Genomic DNA, 21,790 nt, shown 5'->3' on the forward strand with positions numbered 1-21,790 from the left:
ATGGTGCCAGTTCTCTCGGTCTACCATGTGAGTCATGGGGATGAAGCTCAGGTCAGGCTTGGTGGCAAACACCCTTACCCTTATCCGCCGAGTCACCCTACCCACCCTTAAAAATGCAGCTACAAATGACCTGGTCTCTCATCTTTCATACCCCTCTCCAATACCCAAACAGCAAATACAATGTTTTGTTTTGAAGATTTATTTTATTTTTATGAGACAGGGTCTTTCTGCACAGGCCTGGTTGGTTTGGCATTCACTAAGGAGACCAGGATGGCCTTGAACTCTCAGATCCACCTGTCCCTATCTCCTGAGTGCTGAAATTAAAGGCGTGCGCCACCTCGCCGGGCTCTGCTTTGAGACGGTGACTCACTACTTTGCCCAGACTAACCTCCAAGTTATACTCCAATCTACCAGTGACCTCAGTCTTCCTAGGTTAGGATTGCTGGTATTTACCCCCGCGTCCAGTTTGTAGCAGCTGTCAACGATGTGTCTTCTCACCTTGTTCATCCACACACCATTCCCACTTCCAAGCCTTTGGCCCCTGGGCATCTAGGGCTCTCCACTTACAACAGGTTGCCATCATTTGAGTTTTACCCAGTGACCATTTGTCCTGAAGTGTTGTGCGCAAGCGGGACCAAGAGGAGCAGACCTAGAATACCTTAGTAAATCTTAAAGTGATACCTGAAAGCCTAGCGGCCCACACCTGTCACACCTCAGCCCTTGAGAGGTGGGGAAAAAAAAAAAATACACCAGGGATTCAAGGTCATCCCCGGCTACAAGCAGCGCCCAGGACCCGTGCCACGACGTCACGTCTCAAAACCCAGACTGAATAAAGAGATAACAGCAAACAGCCGCCAGAGGGGAGGTGACCACAGGGCAGGGCGGGGCAGGGACAGTGAGAGGCAACCACACGTGAAACCCAGCAGGCTAGCACACAATGGGGCCCCGGCGGGCAGAGCGTGCGCGCAGCGCTCCGGGAGGGGGGGGGGGGCTGGTCGCCGCACCACGTGGGCCGCAGAGCGCGCCGGGGCCAGCAGCGGGCCCCGTCGGCCCAAGGCCGGGCGCGGCGGCGCGCGCATGCGTGCGTGCGATTTGCGATCAGGCAGCGCGGCGGACAGCCCCGGTAGCGGGGCGGGAGGGGGGAGGAGGAGTTATATTGCGGGGTCCTTCCTCGCTGGCCCGCTGGTTCCTCAAGGAGCGGAGACGGCAAATGGCGGACTTCGATACCTACGACGATCGGGCCTACAGCAGCTTCGGCGGCGGCAGAGGGTGAGGCGGGCGGGGGGCGCGGTTTGGCGGGCGGGTGGGTCGGCCGAGCCGAGTGCGTGGAGGTGCGGAGGGGACGGCCTTGCCGCGCTCACTCGAGACGGGCGGCGTGAAGCGGCCTGACCAGGCCCGAGGAGAGGCCTGGAAATGGCGCGCTCCGGGAGCGGCCGGCGACGGTTAGGCTGCCGGGCTCTTGCTCGCGGCGCATATCCCTCCTCCGGCTCCGCGCCGCCTCCGTCTCGAAGTTAGACCGCAGCGACGCCGGAGGGTTTCCCGGGGAAACCGGCGCCGGCGTCCAGCTTCCTCCCCATCGCGCTCTGGCGCGGCGGCAGGCTGGGCTGCTGCACGGAAGCGGGCGGAGGCCTGCCCCTCTCTAGGGTCCCCGCGGACCGGATGGGGTCGCGGGCCACGAGCGGGCCGATTCCCTTCCCGCTTGGCGTCTGGATCCTGGGACAGTCGGATCCACCGAGGGAGGCAGGGAGCGCGGACAGCAACCAAAACAAATAGACCGTAGTGGGGAGTGTGTGCGTGTCTGTTTCTCTCTGCCTCCCTCGCGTCTAGGATGTCTTATTGACAGGTCTTACGTGTCTGCTGGCGGAAATTGGTCGTTTCTCCCTGCCCTGGAGAAGAATCGCTTTCGCCTTGTTCTGATTGTATTCAAAATGCAGACGATTAGAATCACCGCCCTCCCACCCCATCGTTAACCGATGAAAATAGAAAGCTCCCGGTGCTTAATTCCAAAAATCAGCACCGGGTATTTTGTTCGCTTTTAAATACACATTAGCAGCTGGGATTGTAGCTCGGTAGTAGTTGAGCGATTGTCTGGCATGCCCGAGGTCGTAGGCTCAGCCTCCTCCCAAACAATAGAAATACACAAGCCTAAGCCACTTGCTTTGACAAATAAAAAAACCATTCCCGGTTACAGGAATTTTATAGGGCAGTCTGTTTAAGCATCTTGCTTATTTGCGGAGGACACACTTGGCCTTTATCCTTTTTACAGAAAAGGTGACTTTCCCGGGACAATATCACAGTAGTTCTACTGTGGTGTTAGGTTTCCCAAGTGGCTCCCCCAAAGTCTCTTTTGTTAGGTGAAGAATGATCACCTTTAAATACCCAGGGTTGGAGCTGAGTCCCAGGCTTGTTTAGGGGCAGGAGTGTACTGGCTAGCATTCACGCTACCATAAGGAAGAAGCTGGGGGTAAGGTGGAGCCATATGTATTTCAAAGAGTATTTTATTTGCTAATAAAAATATAAATAGGTGTTGGATGAAATGTTAGCATGAATGCCCTGGGGGGTAGCTTTCTAGGTACAGATTTGTACTAAAATCCTGTTGAAATTTTTATTTGTGTGTGTGGTTCTGGCTAACCTGAAACCCACCATGTAGACAGGCTGTCCTGGAACTCAGCCCACCTCTGCCTTCCCCGTGGTGGGATTAAAGCCACCACACTTAGCAGTCCTGTTTAAATTTAATATTAGAGATTTGAGTTGGTTTTTGTTTGTTTACTAGTTTGAAAAAGGTGCTCAGGGGCTCTTTTCCTACCTAAACCCTAGACTATAGAGGTTAAGTCAGGAGGAACCCAAGTTTGAGACCAGCCTGGACTACATAGTGAATCCAATCTCAGAGGGAAAAGAAAACTGCCTTTAAACAAATTTACCAACTTTTTGGTGAAAAATTAGAACGTAAACAAATTCTCTTAAGATGCAACTCGTTTGAAGTTTTAACAGGTGGGTGAAAACAATGGCCATTTGCCTAGTTCTCTCAGAGCTGATTTATGCAAAAGTCCCTTTACTTAGAAACCCCTCTGACCTGAAATCTTCAAGCTGACTTCACTCTGTTTTCTCTTTTTGAGACAGGATCTCACTATGTAACTCTGGCTGCCCTCAGATGCAGATCTGCCTGCCTCCCTTCAAGCGCTGGAATTAACTACCGCAGGCATTTCAGCTGGCGCTTATTTGTGTGAATGTAGATTGCTCAATTTCTTTCTAATTACTTATTTATTAATAATCTTACTTGTACATGAGTGTTTTGTGCATATGTCTGCTTGCCTGGTGTTCTTAGTGTTCAAAGAGCCATCCCTGAGGATGAGTTAGGAGTTACCATGTATGTAGGTGCTGAGAATCAAACCCTGGTGCTTTGGAAGAACAGTTAATTCTCTTAAGTGCTGTGCTGGGTGGAGGGGGGGGTGTCTCTATGTAATCGTGATTGGCGGGTCTTTTTGGGTTTTGTGGGGTTTTAATTTTGAGACAGGGTCTCTCTGAAGCTGTGGCCTCAAACTTACAGATCCACCTGCCTCTGCCTCTTAAAATCTGTTGAAATGAGGCCTAGTTGCACTAGCATCAGTTGCTCAGGAGCCTGAGGCAGGAGGATTCCAAGTAAAAAAAGATTGATTGTGAGTCTGTTTATGTCTTATAGAAGAACATGTCTGTTCTCAGCTATTGGCTGCCTTGTTTTGGGTGTGTTTTTTTGTTTTGTAATTTTGTTCTCTTACCTCACCACTCAGCTGAATATTGAACCCCGGGCCTGGAACTTTCTAGGCAAGGGAGTGTTCTATCATGGAGCTGAACCCCCAACCCAGTTCTCAGCTATCTAAATCTGAAATTTAGTGTTATGGTAGAATTAACCAGATATCTTTAATGACTGATCTTTTCATTGCTATTTTAGTAATGTTTGTATCAGCAGTTATCTCTTACGCTGTGCAGAACTTTAACCTTATAGACACTTCAGCATATATTAGAAAAACGATCTCATATTTTGCTTGTGTGAGGTATTTTTTTCCCAGTCTAGAACGTGATGACAACACTATGGCCTAAGTCTGGTTTTCAGAGTTACACATTCTCCAAAAGCTTTTGTTAGAGCCTTGAAGCAGGTCTCATTATGTGGCCCAGTTGGCCTCAAATTATTAGCAATCTTCCCTCTTGCCTCAGTCTGTCCTTACCAAGTTCTGGGAGTCTAGTCATGGACCTCTTCCGAAGGACACGGGCCTCTTTTGTAGACGTGTTGTGTGGCCCTGCAGTTGTCAAGGAGTGAAGACTAAAAGCATGGCTTTCCCCTCAAGCTTGAGCATGCACAAGATGCTTGGAATAAGGCTTATTCCAATCTCAGCTTGGAATAAGGGCTAGGGACTGCTTTGTTCTCTAGCAAATCAAACCACAACTCCAGATCCTCAAGAGTTGATTCTACTTAGTCTTGAATGGACTTTGTTTTGCATTTCAGTATTTTTTCTGTTTGGTTTGATTTGTTATTTCTGAGACAGCATTTCTAGCTTGACCATCCTGGAACTCACATAACAGCTTCTGCCTCCTTGGTGCTAAGATTAAAAGATGGGCACCACTACACTCAGCTGTTTGGTTTGGTTAACAGAGATTAACTATGTATCCCTGGCTAACCTGGAGATCATGTTGACTAGCCAGAAACTTGCTCCTAAATTGTATTTCTGAAGGTCTAGGTCTTTTTGGGTTTTTTTTTTTCATTATGCATGTATGGATGGTTTGCCAGGGTGTCATGTATCATGTGTGTACAAAGGCTGGAAGAGGGGTCTGATGCAAACAAATGTGGGTGCTTGGAACCAAATCCAGGTACTCTGGAAGAGCAGCAAGTAATCATAACCCTTTGAGCCAGCTCCAGCCCAGTGATTCCAGTTGTTGGTAATTGACCGTAAAATACAGATTTTACATTTTTAATGACAATTACAAAAGCTTCTGTGTACTTAATTAAAAGCTGGCAAGCATGAGAATTAGGTGGGGATTTCAGACAATGGGGTCTGAGATTGTTGGAGTGTGCCTGCAAGAACATGTGAGACTGCATAGTTAGATTCTGGCTCCAAAACAGACCAAAAAAAAAAAAAAAGCATGGTGGCACTCACAGTAGTCTGTGTTTTTGTTTGTTTTAGATCTTTATTTTATGTGCAATGGTGTGAAGGTGTCAGATCGCCCAGGGACTGGATTTACACATACTTATGAGCTGTCGTGTGGATGCTGGGAATTGAACCCGGGTCCTCTGGAAGAGCAGTCAGTGCTCATAACCACCGAACCATCTCTCCAGCCCTACTCCAGTAGTCTTACCCACTCCCCTCTTGGCTGAGGCAAGAGGTTTTCAAGGTCTGCCTGGTCTACAATAGGCCCTATACAAAAAAACAACAAAGATCGCTGTCAGATTTCAGTTAAGGAACTTAGAATTCTGACCTGAGAGCCTTGTAGGGCTTCTATTCTTTTTCTTAACATCCCCTCTGACTTTTTGGGATAAAATTTCAATGTATAGCCCAGGCTGGCCTGTCCTCACATCAATCTTATAGCCTCAGCTGAAGTGCTTAAACAACAGCCAGTGCCTTTTGTAGTAAACCTCACGTAACTTCAGAGTTAGTACGTCCCTTGTGTGTTTAAAACAGAAGTGGAAGCACATTTTAGTCCACCACCAGGGAGCAAGAGGCAGGTGGATCTCTGAGTTCAAGGGCATCCTGGTATACTAAGCAAATGCCAGAACTATTCAGAAAAACCTTGTCTTGAAGAGAAAAATACTGAGCTGTGTGGAAATTGCTTTTTCCTCTGATGCTGTAATTGCTTTATTTTTTTACCTCACTGGCTAATATGTGACAGAGTCCAGAAACTTTGGCTGCAAGGCTGTCCCACTGCCCAAAACACAGAAGATAATGTTTATTGAATGATTAGCACTCTTTATTCATCCGTTTAATTATCACTACCACCCCATTATGTCACCTGAAGACTAGAATTTTCACATTGATGTCTTCCCTGGTAGCCTCTAAACCTTTGAATTGAAGCCACGTTGAGGGGAGAGGAGAGGGGCAGCTGACCTAAGTTGAAGGAAGCGGGGAAGCCTCATAGGAACATGAAAAAGACAAGACAGTCTGTCTCATGCAGAGTCTAGAAGTATGTGTGTGAGTGCATCCATGACATGTAAGTAGAAGGGGATCAATGAAGAGACAAACATGGTACATATGTATAGAATATGTAAGACTATGTAACAAGACCTTCCCTCAAAAAAGAAACAGAAAAGAAACCTTAATGTCTTGTTTTATCCCCCCCCCCCCGCATTTCGCTGTTTTAGTGCTTAAACTTGGAACCTGCCCATTTCTTTGTTATATTTTTGGATTTCTTTTTAAGACAAGGTTAAACTGCATGAAACTTATTGTGTGTGTAGTCCAAGCTGGCCTTGGACTCAACTGCCTTAACCCCCAATGCTGGGATTACAGGCATGAGCCTCCCTTGTTTTTCAAATGTCTTATTAATCTTGGCCGGGCATGGTGGTGTATACCTTTAATCTTAGTATTTGGGAGGTAGAATTTCTTAAAGTTAGAAGCCAATCTGGTCTATAGGACAGCCTGCATAGAGAAACCCTGTTGAAAAAAAAGAAAATTTCTAAGTAGGATTTCTCTAAAAGAGGGTTTTAAAAATCTATTTTAAAAAGCATAATGCAATTTTTTAAAAAAAATATTTTTAGATGGGACTGGAAAGATCTCTCAGCGGTTAAAAGCACTGACTGCTCTTCCAGAGGACCCAGGTTCAATTCCCAGCACCCAGATGACAACTAAGAACTCCAACATCTGACACCCTCGCATAGACATACATATAGGCAAAATACCAATACACTTAAAATAATTTTTTTCTTTTATTTTTATTGCTTTGTAGAGAAGAGGTCTCATTCTATAGCCTTGACTAGCTTGAAAATGTATAAATCAGACAAGAATGGCCTCAGTTCAGAGACTGTCTCTGCCTTCCAAGTGCTGGGATTAAAGGCTGCTGTCCCTACTAGATTGAGATAGATTTATTTATGTGTGTTTGTGTGTGTGTTAGGAATGTTTTGTCTGTTGTCAGAGGTCAGAAGAAGGTATCTATTCCCTATTCCCTAGAACTGCAGTTGGGATAGATGTGGGTAATTAGAGCCTGGGTTCTCTGCAAGTGTACCAAATTCTCTTAACCATCCACTCCATCACCAGCCTTGAATTTTCTCTAATAATTAGTAAAATAATTGAGTACTTGGAAATAACTGATAAGGAATTTATGTGTGGGTGCTGGAGATACAGCTCATTTAGGAGTATGCACCAGCATGTATGCACTCTAGGTTCCATTCCCAGCACCAGGTAAATCACCTGGTGGTATATATGTCTGTAACCCCAGCGTTAGAGGGCGGCAGAAGTATCAGAAGTTTAAGGTCATCTGCTGCATAACTAATAACTTGAAGGCAGCCTAGGATACACGAAACTATCTTAGACAACAAACAAAAGAGAACCCATAAGCACTGGTGGAGCATACATTTTTGCTTTTTCAGACAGGGTCTCTCTCTGGTCCTGGTTGCCCTAAAATGTACTATGCAGAACAGATAGGCCTCGAATTCACAGCAATTCTGTCTCTGTCTCCCTAGTGCTGGGATTATAAAGGCTTGGGCCACCATGCCAGGTGTGTTTTGGATTTGGAAACTCAGCAACATTTCATAGTTGGAGATATTGGCACATTCCTTATAAGTATCCCAAAGTGCATATAGTATCAGAAATTGCAGGCATCAGTAGTAGGGTTTCCAACCCTTCAAACAGAGGGAGGTGGTCAAGCTCTTGTTGATAGGTCTTCTTTCTCCTCCCCACACAATTTTAAAATTATTTGTCTTAAAAAAAAAAAAAAGATTTGTTTCAGACTGGTTTGTAGTCTAGGCATGAACTTAACAACATTGAACTTCTGATCTTCTGCCCCAGCCTCCCAAGTGCTCTGATTGCAGGGGTGTATCACAGACCTGCCTCACCTCTTTTTCTCTCGGTAGAGACAGACAGACAGACAGACAGACAGACAGACAGGGACTTTTGTTCTTTGCCTGTAGTTGCAAGGTGAAGTGGCATTATCTGGTTTGGACACTGTCTGGGTTTGTGCAAAGCCCAACTGCAAGCTGAGTGTAGACTATACACTGATAATCTGGAATGTTGTGGATCATCAGAACCTATGCAGTAAGAGTGATGATGGGAGGCTTGTCTTTGAGGAGTTGTATGTTTGTTTTGTGACAGGGTCTTCCCATGCAGTCCTGGCTGGCCTCAAACTCAGATCTGCCTGATTCTGCCACCTGAGTGCTAGAATTAAAGGTGTGTGCTATCACTGCCTGGCTTAACACATGCAGTTTTGTGGGAGGGATATTTGAAACAGCAAGACGAAAGAATAAAGATTTGGACAAAGGAGACTATTGAGATAGACCAGTGTGAATTCATGTCTGCCTACTTGTGCCTCCTGAGTGCTGGATCAAATGGGTGTGCTACCATACCTGGCATATTGATGTACTTCTGAGACTGAGTCTCCACAAATACCCAGCCAAGAGTGACCTTGAACTCCCATGCTCTACCTCCTGTGTGCTTTTAACTCTGGGATTACAGGCTTGCACCACCATGCTTAATTTTTATGCATTGGTGTGGATAGAGCCTTGGGATTTGCCCATACTAGACAGACACTCTATTGCTGAACTATATTCTTAGCCTACCCCTACCTCCCTTTTTTTTAACTTTAGAGTTTTTTGTTTGTTTTGTTTGAGATAGTCTTGTTAAGTTGCCAGGCTGGCCTCTAATTTGAAACCTGCATCTCTTATGTGTGTAGCTAGGATGTGTGCCACCAGGCTAGTTGGACCAATTTGATTTTCTGCTTCATTTACTTAACTGGATTCAGCCTCTAATAATATCTATTCCTTTATTGGTTTCTTTGGATGTATGCTGTGCTCAGGGCGGTACCCAGGGCTTCAGTTTGCTAGGCAGACCCTTTACTTAGTGCTGGACCTGATTTTTCTTCTGTAGTAATCTCCATGTTTTTACCAGCCATTTTAGTTTGCTTCCCCAGTCTACCATCTGCAAAAGTGAGTTCCTGGTGCTGTGGAAGATACTCCCAGCTGTCCTGCCCCAGGATTCATCACCAAGTACACTGTTGTCCTTTTCCAGAATCCTGCCTAGAGGGCAGGGCTGGGCCTTGAGCTTCCTTGCTCTGACTTTCAGACATTCACTATTTGGTTGATTGGAGTGAAGAAAAATGACAGCCTAAAGGATTTGGGTTACACTTGGCAGATAAAAGTTAGATTTCCTGGATTATTATTGCTCCTTCAACATACCCTTTGTGTCATAGATCACTGGTCTGTTCCTAATGATTGTTGAACAGCTGTGGCTTGGTGGTACCATGTGATAGAGCCTGGGAATTTGTGACCGTCAGATCTGGTTTGGGTTTTAGGGTACAGGGCTAGGATCTGCTCTTTGACTACCTCATTACCAGTTTCCGTTTCTCTCTACCATCTCCAAGTGCCAGGCTCAGATCATAACCTCGGGTGTGGCAGCCTAACCTTGAGTACTCTATGATTGTTATTAAATTTTATATGGCACTTGGTATTTATTAAGTAGTTTATAGTCAATGAAATTCATTTATGAAACAGATTTTAAGCATTTATAAAGTAACAGGCAAAACGGAAGCATGGTGTGTATCTTTATCCCAGCCACTAGGAAGGTTGTCCGGTCTGGACTTCATAGGGGAAAACCCAAAAACAACTGAGGTACAGAGAAGTGATTGGTAGAGGTCCTACTCCAAGCTACCAACATCAGCAATAAATCTGCTTTCCTAGGCAGGCTTTGAACATGTAGCCCAGGCTCATACTAAGGACTTGTTTGTAGAATGGTTTACACATGCTAACCCCTGCACAAGGTGCTGGCTTGCTTGTCTGGACTTTTGAATCCTGTCTCAAGCCAACTCTTTGGTACCTGATGTTGTGGAAACTGGATGTTTTACTCTTCATAGTGCTGCTTGTGCTTTCTTTCAACTTCCCCAACGAGCGAGTTGCCCCTTACTTACGGCTTTGAAGTGAATCCCACTGCTTTTGCTTTTTGAGAGAGTTTCTCTGTGTAGCCTGTCTATCCTGGAACTCTGTAGAACAGGCAGGCCTTGAACTCGGATCTACCTGGTGTTAAAGGTGTGGGTCACCATGCCAGGCAGGATCACCACCCTGGCTACCTTACTCCTGGCCTTGCTCCTACACAGGTGTTCACTATTACTAACCCTTATTCATAATACCCATATACTCATGAGCTCACTTCCAGAAATAAACAGTGCTTGGGAGTAATGTGATGAGCTTGCGCTGTCCTACCCTAGTGGGGGTGAGTCACATCCCTGTGTCTAGCATATCCTTGCTGTGTGTGCCACCCACACAGCATCACAGCTAGGTGAACCTCCTGTCAGGTCCTTAGAAGGTCAGTCGGAATACCAAGGGTGAGTCAAGTGCAGTGTGGTGTCCTGCCATTGGCTGCAGCGGTGCCAGCAGTGCTCCACTTGACTATGTTAATGCTGCTCATCTCCTGAGCCTTGATTAAAGGGCTAGTAAATGTGCAGTTTTCAGATGCTCAGGTGATAGCTTAGTGTCCACAGCCCAGTTCTAAAGTAGTTTACTAAGAATATTCAGAAGACACTTTGGGAGGTAGGAGCATGGAGTAGTGTCAAAGGGTTGAGTCAGTTGGGCTGTTACACACTACATAAGCTTGGGAGAGTGGGGAGGTGGGAGAAGTGGCTGCAGCCCTCATAAGCCTGTTCTGTTGCTGTTAGTTCAGGCTGCAGAGCTTCCTTTGGGGAGTGACACACCAGTGGGGTGTTTGTGTTGTTTGAGGTGGGATCTTGAGATAGGCTACTGGCTGTGAACGTGACATGGTCCTCTGTCTCAAGGACTAGGATTAAAGACATGCACCTACAGCTTTTTAAGATTTATTTATTATGTATTTATTTATTTATTATGTTGCTGGGAATTGAACTCAGGATCTCGGAAGAGTAGCCAGTATTCTCAACCTCTGAGCCATCTCTCCTGGGGCCTCTTTCACTCACACACACAGCCGCCGTCCCTCCTTTTTCTTTCTTTCTTTCTTTCTTTCTTCTCTCTCTCTCTCTTAACCCCTTTAGCATTTGGTTTTAAGGTGGGTTTCTCTGTAGCTCTGGCTGCCCTGGAACCCAGAGATACTTTTATTCTGTCTCCCGAGTAGTACTGGGATTAAATTAAAGGTTTGGGCCACCATGCCTGACATTTGTTAGGCATTCTGTGGTCACTAGTCAGCAGTAAAGAAAAATTATTGTAGCACCAATGTGTTAAACTCAGCGTCTGGATAGCTGCCTCGGAGCTTTTAGAATGCTTGGAGAGAGAGGGTCTGGGTTTGAATCCCAGTGCCCACATAATGACTCAAAGCCATCTGTAACTCCAGGGAACCCAATGCCTTTCTGACTTCTGTGGGCACCATGCATGTAGCACGTATACATACATGCAGGCCAAACATTCCTACACATAAATACATCTAAAATAAAAGCTTTATTATATGATGGCACGTGTCTTTAATGCCAACACTTGGGAGGCAGAGGCAGACAGATCTCTTGAGTTCAAGGCCAGCCTAATCTACAAAGCAAGTAAGTTCCAAGGACATCCAGAGCACACAAGAGAAGCCCTGTCTCCAAAAATCAAACTAAAAAAAAATAAAAACTAAACCCAGGTGGGCATGGTAGCATGTGGCTTTAGTGTCCCATCCTGGGGAGGCAGAGGTGGAAGAGTTTGAGGCCTAGACTACATAATAAGTTCTTGGACAGCCAGGGCTATGTAGTAGTCCCTCCTAGGAAAAGAAATTGCTCACATCTCTTCTGGCTGATCCGTCCTGGTTTTTTGTTTTGTGGCTCAGGGTGGCTTTGCTCTTGTCTCAGCCTCCTAGTTACTGGCGTGTACCACCATGCCCTGCTCTCTGGTTTATTTGTTTGCATATTTAATCCAGGGGTCAATAGCAAGTGTCTTCTTGAGTCACTTTCCAGCTTAGTTTTGGGACTGGTTCTTCCTGAACCTGGAACTCAGCTAGACTAGAAGGCCAGTGAGCCCCAGAGATCTAGACTGAGTCATTCAGCCCATCTTCCCCCAATCCCAAAGGGCAGGGTCTTACGGAACTTAAGCTAGTCTTGAACTTGTGGTCATCTTGCCTTCAGGCTCTTGAGTTATTATGTATGGAGGGTATTGACTTAGGTTTTACCATATAAACATTGCAGATACAGATTCTAGCCCAGCAAGGGAGTTAGTTGTCATCGATGTGGTATGTTTGGGGCATCTAGTAGTGTTTGCTTAGATTCTGTGTTTCTATGGTTATTTCTGTCGTCTAAATCAGGCCCTTTTTTGATGAACATGAGGAGGATTGTGGGTCAAGAGCCTTAAACTCTTGTGTATCTCTCTTCCTAGGTCCCGTGGCAGTGCTGGTGGCCATGGATCCCGAAGCCAGAAGGAGCTGCCCACAGAGCCCCCCTACACAGCTTATGTAGGAAATCTCCCTTTTAACACAGTTCAGGGTGACATAGATGCTATCTTTAAGGATCTCAGCATACGGAGTGTGCGGCTAGTCAGAGACAAAGATACGGACAAATTTAAAGGTAAGTTTTGAGGAATTTATTGTGGGTGGATGTGGAGGGTTAAGAGGTGTGAATGAAAATAAGTGAGCCAGAAGGCTCTGCTCTGGTGTGTGTGTGTCCCATGTTAGCCTGGTCCCCAGCAGAAATCACCATACCTCTCCCTTTAACGCTGTCCCCTTGGGAGAACAGTGTTTTATGATTGTAGTTTGTAGTACATATCCCCAGGTTTTGTCTGCCCAGCTTTCATATAGTTCTGTCTCTACAGGCACAGGAGCTATCTCAGAGGAAAAGGAGGCAATAAAACTAAAGACAACTTTAAAACAAAACAAAAAAAATTTTTATCTGTGTGCCTGTACATCCCTGAAAACAACTTTTAAAATTAGCTTTACTTTTATGTTGCATATGAATGTTTTACATACGTGCATGTATGTATATGCACCATGTGTGAACCTGATAGAGTGCCTGGATCTGGGGTTACAGATAGTTGTAAGCCACAATGTGGATGTTGAGATGTTCCTGGCCCTCTGGAAGAGTCAACAATTGCTCTTCTCCAGCCTTGAAAATAACTTTTAGTTTCCCTCTCAGTGTCTTGTTTTTCTTGGTGGCTTCCTGATAATTGTTATCTGAAAACAACCTCAGTGGTGCCAGACTCCCTTGGGAAACTTAGAATATATTTGGGAGGGCTAGTTCATTTTACATGTAGCTGGTGTCTGCACAGTGGTGTCTGAATGGGCCGAGGATGGGAAAGATGGGTAAACATATCCTTCCTCCCAGTCCTAAGTGCATGCTGTCCTGGGTTCATTCAACTTACCCTGTGAAAGCCAAGCAAAAAGTATGTGAGTGTGGCTTTGTATAGGCTTTGTTTGCTTCAAACCCTGCGGCTGGGCATAGTATATAAAATGTAGTAAATTAGGGAATCTCTGCATGCTAAAAACACGAGCAAACCAAATTTGCATAAAGTTTATGGGTCAACGTGGCTTCAGGCTGCACCAGTATTGGATGTCTTGGGGTCTGTCTCTTGGAACATTGTGCTGAGTTAGAGCTCTAGAGGTTGAGGTATGTGACTGTGCTGTCATTGCCTCCTTAAACTTGGAACCCAGATACCCTTGCTGAATTCACCTAGGGAAGAAGACTCCCATTGGTCTTCTGCAGGTTGGTGTGCTCTAACAACTAGTGGAGCAGCAGCTGCTGGCTCAGATCTTCCAAGCACCGTTTAGTCTTTCCGAGAGTGATGTGTGAGGAGGGGTGTGAGGTAATCGTGAGCACATGGGTATACACATTAAGCAGTACTTAATCCAGATTTAGACATCACAGGGAATGGGCAGCAGAGTCGGTGTCTGGGATGTAGTTGTTAAAACAGATTTCTAGCCGGGGCGATGGTGGCGCACGCCTTTAATCCTAGCACTCTGGGAGGCAGAGGCCGGATCTCTGTGAGTTCGAGACCAGCCTGGTCTACAGAGCTAGTTCCAGGACAGGCTCCAAAGCCACAGAGAAACCCTGTCTCAAAAAACCAAAAAAAAAAAAAAAAAAACAGATTTCTAGCCCATTGATATCAGAAAATGTGATCCTGTTGCCAAGGATATATTTCTTAGCTTAAAACAAAAAGTAGGAATTTAATAGGTACTATGAACCCCTTCCTTCAAAACGTTGTAGGTATTAATTTGAGTCTGAAGTCTGCCTCCCAATTAGATGACATTAAACAAGATCACCCAGAAGCCAGACAGCTCTGCAGCAGTCCCAAGAAAAGTTTTAATAATTGCAGTTAAAGCTTATAAGCAGAGGTCTGGGTACATGCTTCTATGGCAGAGCATTTACCTAACATACACAAGACTCTGCATTCTATCCCCAGCACTGCTATATATATGAGGGGGACGCATTATAAAAACACTGGCTGTTTCAGTGCCTATTAGGTTAGCATTTTCTACCTGATAGAATATAATTAAGGGCTTGGATGTGGCTTAGCTGGTAGAGTGCTTGCCTAGCATGTGCATAGCCCTGGGTTCTATGCCTAGCATTACATAAACCAGGCATGGTTGTATATGCCTATAATCCCAGCACTTGGGAGATCGAGACAGGAGGATCAAAAATTCTAGTTATCTTTAGTTAGTTATATATAGCAAGTTTGAGGCCATTCTGGGCTACATGAAACCTCATCTTGAAAGGTGGGTATACTAGCATGTTCTGAGGTCATCCAAAGGGTACACTATGGGCTGTGGTGTCTAGTGATGCTAATGAGACTCCAGCAGGCCTGGAGTCCAGAATGTGTGTATAAGGTAGCTTTTGTTCTCTTCCAGGGTTTTGCTATGTAGAATTTGATGAGGTGGATTCCCTGAAGGAGGCTCTGACGTACGACGGTGCAGTAAGTATCCTCAACTTCCCCTTGCCCAGGCAGGAGCCTGAGGTATGTGTTCGTGTTAATACATAAAGTATTTTTCCTCTTGTCCTCAGCTCTTGGGTGACCGGTCACTTCGTGTGGACATTGCAGAAGGCAGAAAACAAGATAAAGGTGGCTTTGGATTCAGGAAAGGTGGACCCGATGATAGAGGTGATTGACTGTTTTAAAAGTGGACACAACTTGCTGTGTGCACACACTGCTTGCTACTCATGTGCCTCACTTACTGAGCACTGCCTGAGAGCTTAGGTTTTGGAATACTTCTGCAGTGACTTAGGGTTTCTATTGTTGGGATGAAACAACGTGATGAAGAGCAGCTTGGAGGAAAGGGTTTATTTGGCTTAAACTTCTGTTCATCGCTGAAGGAAGTCGGCAGGGGCCATGGAGGCTTACTGTATTGCTACCAATGGCTTGCTCAGCCTGCTTTCTTCTAGCACTCAGGACCTCCAGCCCAGGCATGGCACCTCCTACAAGCTCCTGTATAGCCCAGTCTTAAGAGGCGTTTTCTTAATTGAGGTTCCCTCTTCTCATGACTCTAGTTTGTGTCAAGTTGGCATAAAACGACCCAGCACATGCAGCATCATTGCCTTATCCTAGTTAGGTTTCTCTTTGCTAAATCACTGTGACAAAGGCAACTTGGGGAAGAAAGTATTTATTTGGCTACATACAGTCCATCATCTAGGGAAGCCAAGGCAGGAGCTGAAGCAGAAACCATGTAAGGAATGCTGCTTACTGGCTTGCTCAGCTTGCTTCCTGATGTATACAATCCAAACTCACCTACCCACAGGTGGCATTGCCCAAAATAGGCTGAGTCCATCCACGTCAATCATTAATCAAGAAAATGTCTACTCAGACAGAGTCACATGTCAATCTGATAGAGACAATTTCTCAATTAAGGTTTCCCTTTTTAAATGATTGTGTCATGGCAACCAATTAACCAACACAGACCTCAACTTGATCTTTTTTGTGTGTGTGTCCTCAGGAATGGGTGGCTCTCGAGAATCTAGAGGTGGATGGGATTCCCGGGATGACTTCAACTCTGGTATCAGTATTTAAACATTTCACTCTTCCCCAGTCCCTTGTTGTCCTTTGTTTCTTGGAAGTGTTCAGCCTAGGCAGATTTAACTCCTTCTCCAGTGAGACTCCAGAAGGTCTCCAGGCATGCACTAAACCTCTCAGAACTGGGTAGAGAGACTCCCCTGAGCATGTTGCTTGGGCTAGAGTCAGGACAGCTCCTGTGGTTTCATATGTGGTACGAAAAGAACTAGCAGCGTTTCTAGAAATGACATAGCATAAAGGTTCCAGAGGTGCCCGGGAAACCTCAGTGCTATGGATCCTGATGGCCAATATTTTTCTTGAAGAACATGGAGCTGTGGATCTGTGGATAGGCTCTGCTTCAACATCCCTTCTCAGCCGATCCAGGTTGATGAGAGGATGTCTGTCAGTCAGTAGGTGTGGGGGTGCGGGCAGGCAAATGCAAAGTCCTGTAGCCAGTCAGAAATGAGCTTATTCATAAAAGTACAGTAGCATGCAGTAAGTCTGTAATTTTATGTATAAGCTGGTCTCTGACTGAAGTGTGCAGCATGTGTCAGAGCCAGCCCATACAAGGAAAGCAGGTCCTAGGGTGGTGACCCCTAGTCTACAGTGTTAGAGCCTTAGGTCCTAGAAAAAAGCAGGGTGACTGAGCCATAAAATGAGCAACTAGTGACCAGAACCTTCCTGCCTCACTTTGACTCTGTCATGAATGCAGCAGGAAAGTAGATGAAAACATCCCATAGGAGCTGGGTGTAGGTAGTTAAGCATGTGAAGAGAGGCCCTGAATTTAAGCCCTGCACCATACCTGCACACACACCTCCATTACCAGAACTGACAGCCAGTGTGCTAACCTTGACTTTGTAAAGAGAACTAAGGGTTTCCATGGTAGAAGTCCATGTCTCCTACATAACCTTCCCGTTTGGGGTTGGGGTTTGGGATTTTGTTTAAGATTTATGTGTATTAGCCGGGTGGTGGTGGCGCACGCCTTTAATCCCAGCACTTGGGAGGCAGAGGCAGGGGGATCTCTGTGAGTTCGAGACCAGCCTAGCTTGGTCTACAAGAGCTAGTTCCAGGACAGGCTCCAAAACCACAGAGAAACCCTGTCTCGAAAAAAAAAACAACAACAACAAAAAAAAAGATTTATGTGTATTGGTGTTTGTATATGTGCACCGTTTGTGTGCTTGGTTCCCACAAATGTAAGTTGTGTGGCCTATCTATAATCCCAGTGCCCAGGGGACTGAGGTAGGAAGAACTCAAGTTTGAGTCATAGTTAAGACCCTGACTCAGAGGCCGGGCGGTGGTGGCGCACGCCTGTAATCCCAGCACTCGGGAGGCAGAGGCAGGCGGATCTCTGTGAGTTCGAGACCAGCCTGGTCTACAAGAGCTAGTTCCAGGACAGGCTCCAAAACCACGGAGAAACCCTGTCTCGAAAAACCAAAAAAAAAAAAAAAAAAAAAAGACCCTGACTCAGAAAACCATGAAGAATAGCAAGGAGTGGAATTTCTACTTTGCAAAGGGAATTCAAATAAAGGAAAGCGGGTATGTTTGTCTGAATACTCTCTTGTGCTCTTTGTGTGCTATTTTGGGGAATTGTTTGTTTAGACAAGAGCCCACCATGTAACTTTTGCTTGCCTGGAACACTGTGTAGCCCAGGCTGGTCTCAAATTCAGATCCATCTTCCTTTTAAGCACTGGAATTTAAGGCATGTACCACTTCCCCTGGCTTTAAAGAAGATATTTTTAATTTTTGTTTCTCTGTGTGTACACAAGCCTCTGTGTATGTATGTGCAGGTCAGAGGGTAGTTTTCAAAAGACATGTCTTCTTACACTGGGAACCAGGCACTGAAAGAAGTCAGGGCAACATGTTGGCTTGGCAGTGAGCACCCTCACTTGCTAAGGCCTCTCTTCGTTTATTTTTGAAACAGCATCTCTCATTGGCCAGAACTTACCTGTTGCAAGGCTGGCCAGCCAACAGTGAGCCCCAGGGATCCACCGTCTGTCTCCCCAGTGGTAGGATCACAAATCTATGACACCACATGAGAACCCATGGGAGACCAGTCTTTAGCTCCAGATTCCCAGCAGCTGTAGTTGACAAGTAGTTAGTTATGGGCCACCAGATGTGAATACAAGGAACTGAACTCAGTACTGAGAACAGCAAGCTCTTTGGATGGTGGGGGTTTTTTGTTTGTTTCTGATATGGAGGTTTCCTGTGTGATCTTGGCTGGCCTCAAACCTGGGAATAGTCCTGTCTCTGAGAAACACCGTCTGTAGCTGAGAATTCAGCATCTCTTACATGAGCTGCAGTTTATGCTGTGGACTCTCAGCACGTACAGAGTTGTGGCAATGTGAGGTTCCCTCTGAGTGTTCCACACAGCAGTAGGGACAGTGGAATAGAACAATTGCCTAGAGCCCCCCCAGTGAGGGGTAAGTTGTGACTTGGAGGCAGAATGCTTGACTAACTCTTGTATGTGGTGCTTGCCTTTAATCTCCGCACTAGGAAAGCAGGGGCAAGAGGGTCTGAGTTGGAAATCAGCCAGGGCTACTGCTAGTTGACACCCCATGTCAAAGGGGGTGCTGCTTTCCTAGCATCACTGAGCAACTAGGGTCGTGGCTTAACAACAGAATGCTTCCCTAGCACACACAGGGTCTGGGTTCCATCCCCAGATGCACCCAGCAGGTGCACATTTTTATGCACTTAATTTAGAAAAATCTCAGACAAACTAAACATTAAATTTGGAGTTGGTTCCTAGACTATTGTTTGTCTCTTTGTAATAGTGTAAATAATTGCTAACTCAGTATCTTCTTCCTTAGGCTACAGGGATGACTTCTTAGGGGGTAGGGGAGGCAGTCGCCCTGGAGACCGGCGAGCAGGCCCTCCAATGGGGAGTCGCTTTCGAGACGGCCCTCCCATGCGCGGCTCCAATATGGACTTCAGAGAACCCACAGAAGGTATGGCAGACATTCTTAGGACTTATATCTACCCCCTGTAAAACCTGTCTTAACCCTGCGTTGAATTTTTTTTTTTTTTTTTTTTTTTTTTTTTAAATTTTTCGAGACAGGGTTTCTCTGTAGCTTTGGTGTCTGTCCTGGAACTAGCTCTTGTAGACCAGGCTGGCCTCGAACTCCCAGAGTGCTGGGATTAAAGGCGTGCGCCACCACCGCCCAGCCCCTGCGTTGATTTTAACCAAACTTGTAAGAGTCAATTTTGAAAATTGGATAGGTCTGTCTCAGTGGTCTATAGTCCTGGCTCTTGGGGAGGGGTAGGTTGAGGATGAAGGATCCAGATTTCAGTGTCATTTTCAGCTGTATAGAAAGTGTGAGGCCATCCTGGGCTACGTGAAGCCCTGTCACAAAGGATTGGGGTCATTGAAGTTCCTGTAGTTTGGTTAGCTGCCTGGGTGTATGGCATGGAGCCCATTCTGTATAAACTACCTTCTTTTCTGTCCTCCAGAGGAACGAGCACAGAGACCACGGCTGCAGCTTAAACCTCGGACAGTGGCAACACCCCTCAACCAAGTAGCCAACCCGAACTCAGCCATCTTCGGGGGAGCCAGGCCCAGAGAGGAAGTGGTTCAGAAGGAGCAAGAATGAGCTTAGATTGGGAGGGAATGGGGCATGGGGGAGCTGGAGCAAGACCACAGCCCAGCCTGGTGGCGGCCGGTCGCCCTGCAGGCCCCATTCCCACCTGGCACTGTCCTCCTTACAGCGGAAACACAGAGCTTGTGAGTGCATGTCAGCTGTTAACAAGTGGTTTCTAGTACATTCTTGGCTTTGCTATATCTATCTAGTGCCTGTTTTGTGCTTTCTTTCTGTTTTCTCTCTTCCCTCTCTCTCCTGCCCTCTCCCTGCTCCTTCCCACACGGTGTGGGTGTGGTGGTCGTGTGTGGAAGGTAGGCTGAGGTGCTGCTTCATCCTTCTTTGCTTTCTTTCTTTCCTTTACATGCCCTAGCCACACTCCGGGCGTGCTGTCCTCTGCTTTTTCTCGGAGCTTCTCTCCAACCTGCATGTCGAGTTCTGTGTTGCTGTGGCATCTGGGAAAGAACTAGAGCCACTGGCTAGGTGGCTGGTGATGACTTGTTGGTATCCAGCTGGGATGAGCGTGCAGAATTGGAGGCACCTTGCTTTTAAAACAAGGAAACATGCCTGCCGGTCCTAACAGGCCACTGTGTTGGGGGCCTATCACCTGCCCCAGCAGCCTGTTCAGGCACAGCGGGCTCCTGTCAAACAGGCCAGAAGGATACAGGGGAATCCGGACATTCTGCACTGGTGGTGACCTGAGTGCCAGTGGCCATGTGACTTTGCTCCTGCTCGCTCTTAAGACCAAGTGCAAGCTCATTCCCTGCTCTTCCTGGGCCATGGAGGCCCCTTGGGGGTGCAGTCCACTGCAGCTCAATCCGCTTCCTACAGCTGAGGCCGTGGGAAGCAGGGGTGGTGCTGGAGCTGCACTGGGCAGCTGTGCTTGCACTGAGTCTGCGCTCTTTCTTTCCCTTGTGTCTGTCTGCTCCGGGGTGCTTAGCACAGAGGCTGCTCCCCACCACAGCTCAAGGCCTAGAGTCTGGCACTTTATCTGATAGATACACAGCTGTTAAGACCCTAGGTACCTGGGTGTCTAAAAACCTCTAGGTTTGCTGCCTCCTCCGTGGGGCAGACCCCTGCTCCCACAGACAGTGTTGAACACTGACTTGGGAGCAAGGGGAATCAGGCTTTGCTTTTATCTTGAACAGCTGTGAGTGAACAAATGGAAAATGATTTGGCACCAAGTCCCCATCTGTTCTGATTGGAGCAGTTAGGGGTCAGCCAGCCACTAGAGCCTTAGGGAGAGGGGCTGAGAAGTGCGCAGCTTGCTTATTAGCTAGCAGCTTCCTGCCAGCCTTCCCCTTGGCTTATGATTGTCTTTGTCGCAAGGTCTCGGCAATTTACAGAACTCTCACTCCTTCCCTCGCCTGCCATCTTCTCTGCTTCTGAGATAAGAACCATTTGTGTAACACCAATACCTAACTTAAGACAGACATGCATTGCGTGGTTGTAATCAAAGCTGATGCTTTCAGATGATCTAATCCATCTCCAATGCGGAAAAGACAGAACAGGCACGTCCATCACACTGCTGGGCGCCCAGCTGACTGTAAGAATGGAATTCCAAACACTTAACACATTCAGTTCTATGACAGAAAGTGAGTCTATGGATATGGTATTTTGTGAATGATCTTTTAAATAAAAGAGAACCTTACGTAACATCTACTGTGTCTTTCTGGCCACTTGTGAAGTTGAATTTTGTGTGCTGTTGAGGGCATTAGAAGTAATTTAGGTGGCAGGTTCAGTGCAGCTTTTCAGCCATTCAAAGAGTTTTGCTGTCATCTTTGGTCCTATTAGGCAAGCACTGTGGTACTAAATGTGCTCTGTCCATCCGTCTCAATTCCCAGTGATGGATGGCCTTGCTTGAGGCCTGATCCTTGGACCCTCAAAAGAAGAGAGTGGGGTGCAGCCTGGTAACAGAGGCCAGTCATCTCAGTCCTTAAAGGACAGTGTTTGTTGTATAAGCATCTCCAGCATCCATGTAAAACAGCAGCGCACCCCCATGGTCCCAGTGCTGGAGATGCAGAGATGGGAAGATAAATGCCTGGGGCGTGGGTCTGTGATAGACTGTGTTTTAAAATGGCCTTTGAGGGCTAGAAATGGTTGAGTTAAGGGTACTGACTGCTCTTCCAGAGTTCTCACATTCAGGTCC

The 21,790-nt window shown here is 46.4% G+C and overlaps 1 protein-coding gene across 2 annotated transcripts; it reads left to right on the forward strand.

Annotated features, from left to right (window-relative positions):
- Positions 1 to 1,107: 1,107 nt before the first annotated feature.
- On the forward strand, positions 1,108 to 21,299 carry Eif4h (eukaryotic translation initiation factor 4H). Of its 2 annotated transcripts, XM_050166133.1 has the most exons (7): positions 1,108 to 1,269; positions 12,473 to 12,660; positions 14,934 to 14,998; positions 15,088 to 15,184; positions 16,014 to 16,073; positions 18,877 to 19,014; positions 19,517 to 21,299. In XM_050166133.1, exons 1-7 carry the CDS (start codon positions 1,211 to 1,213, stop codon positions 19,654 to 19,656), a joined length of 747 nt encoding a protein of 248 aa, XP_050022090.1. In that variant the 5' UTR covers positions 1,108 to 1,210; the 3' UTR covers positions 19,657 to 21,299. The 2 variants fall into 2 exon arrangements, with proteins under 2 accessions (XP_050022090.1, XP_050022091.1); XM_050166134.1 differs by lacking the exon at positions 16,014 to 16,073.
- Positions 21,300 to 21,790: the final 491 nt, after the last annotated feature.

The sequence above is a fragment of the Alexandromys fortis genome, unplaced genomic scaffold (genome assembly GCF_014885135.2).
Source record: "Alexandromys fortis isolate MF-2015 unplaced genomic scaffold, M_Fortis_MF-2015_v1.1 scaffold_151, whole genome shotgun sequence".
Lineage (NCBI taxonomy): Eukaryota > Metazoa > Chordata > Mammalia > Rodentia > Cricetidae > Alexandromys > Alexandromys fortis.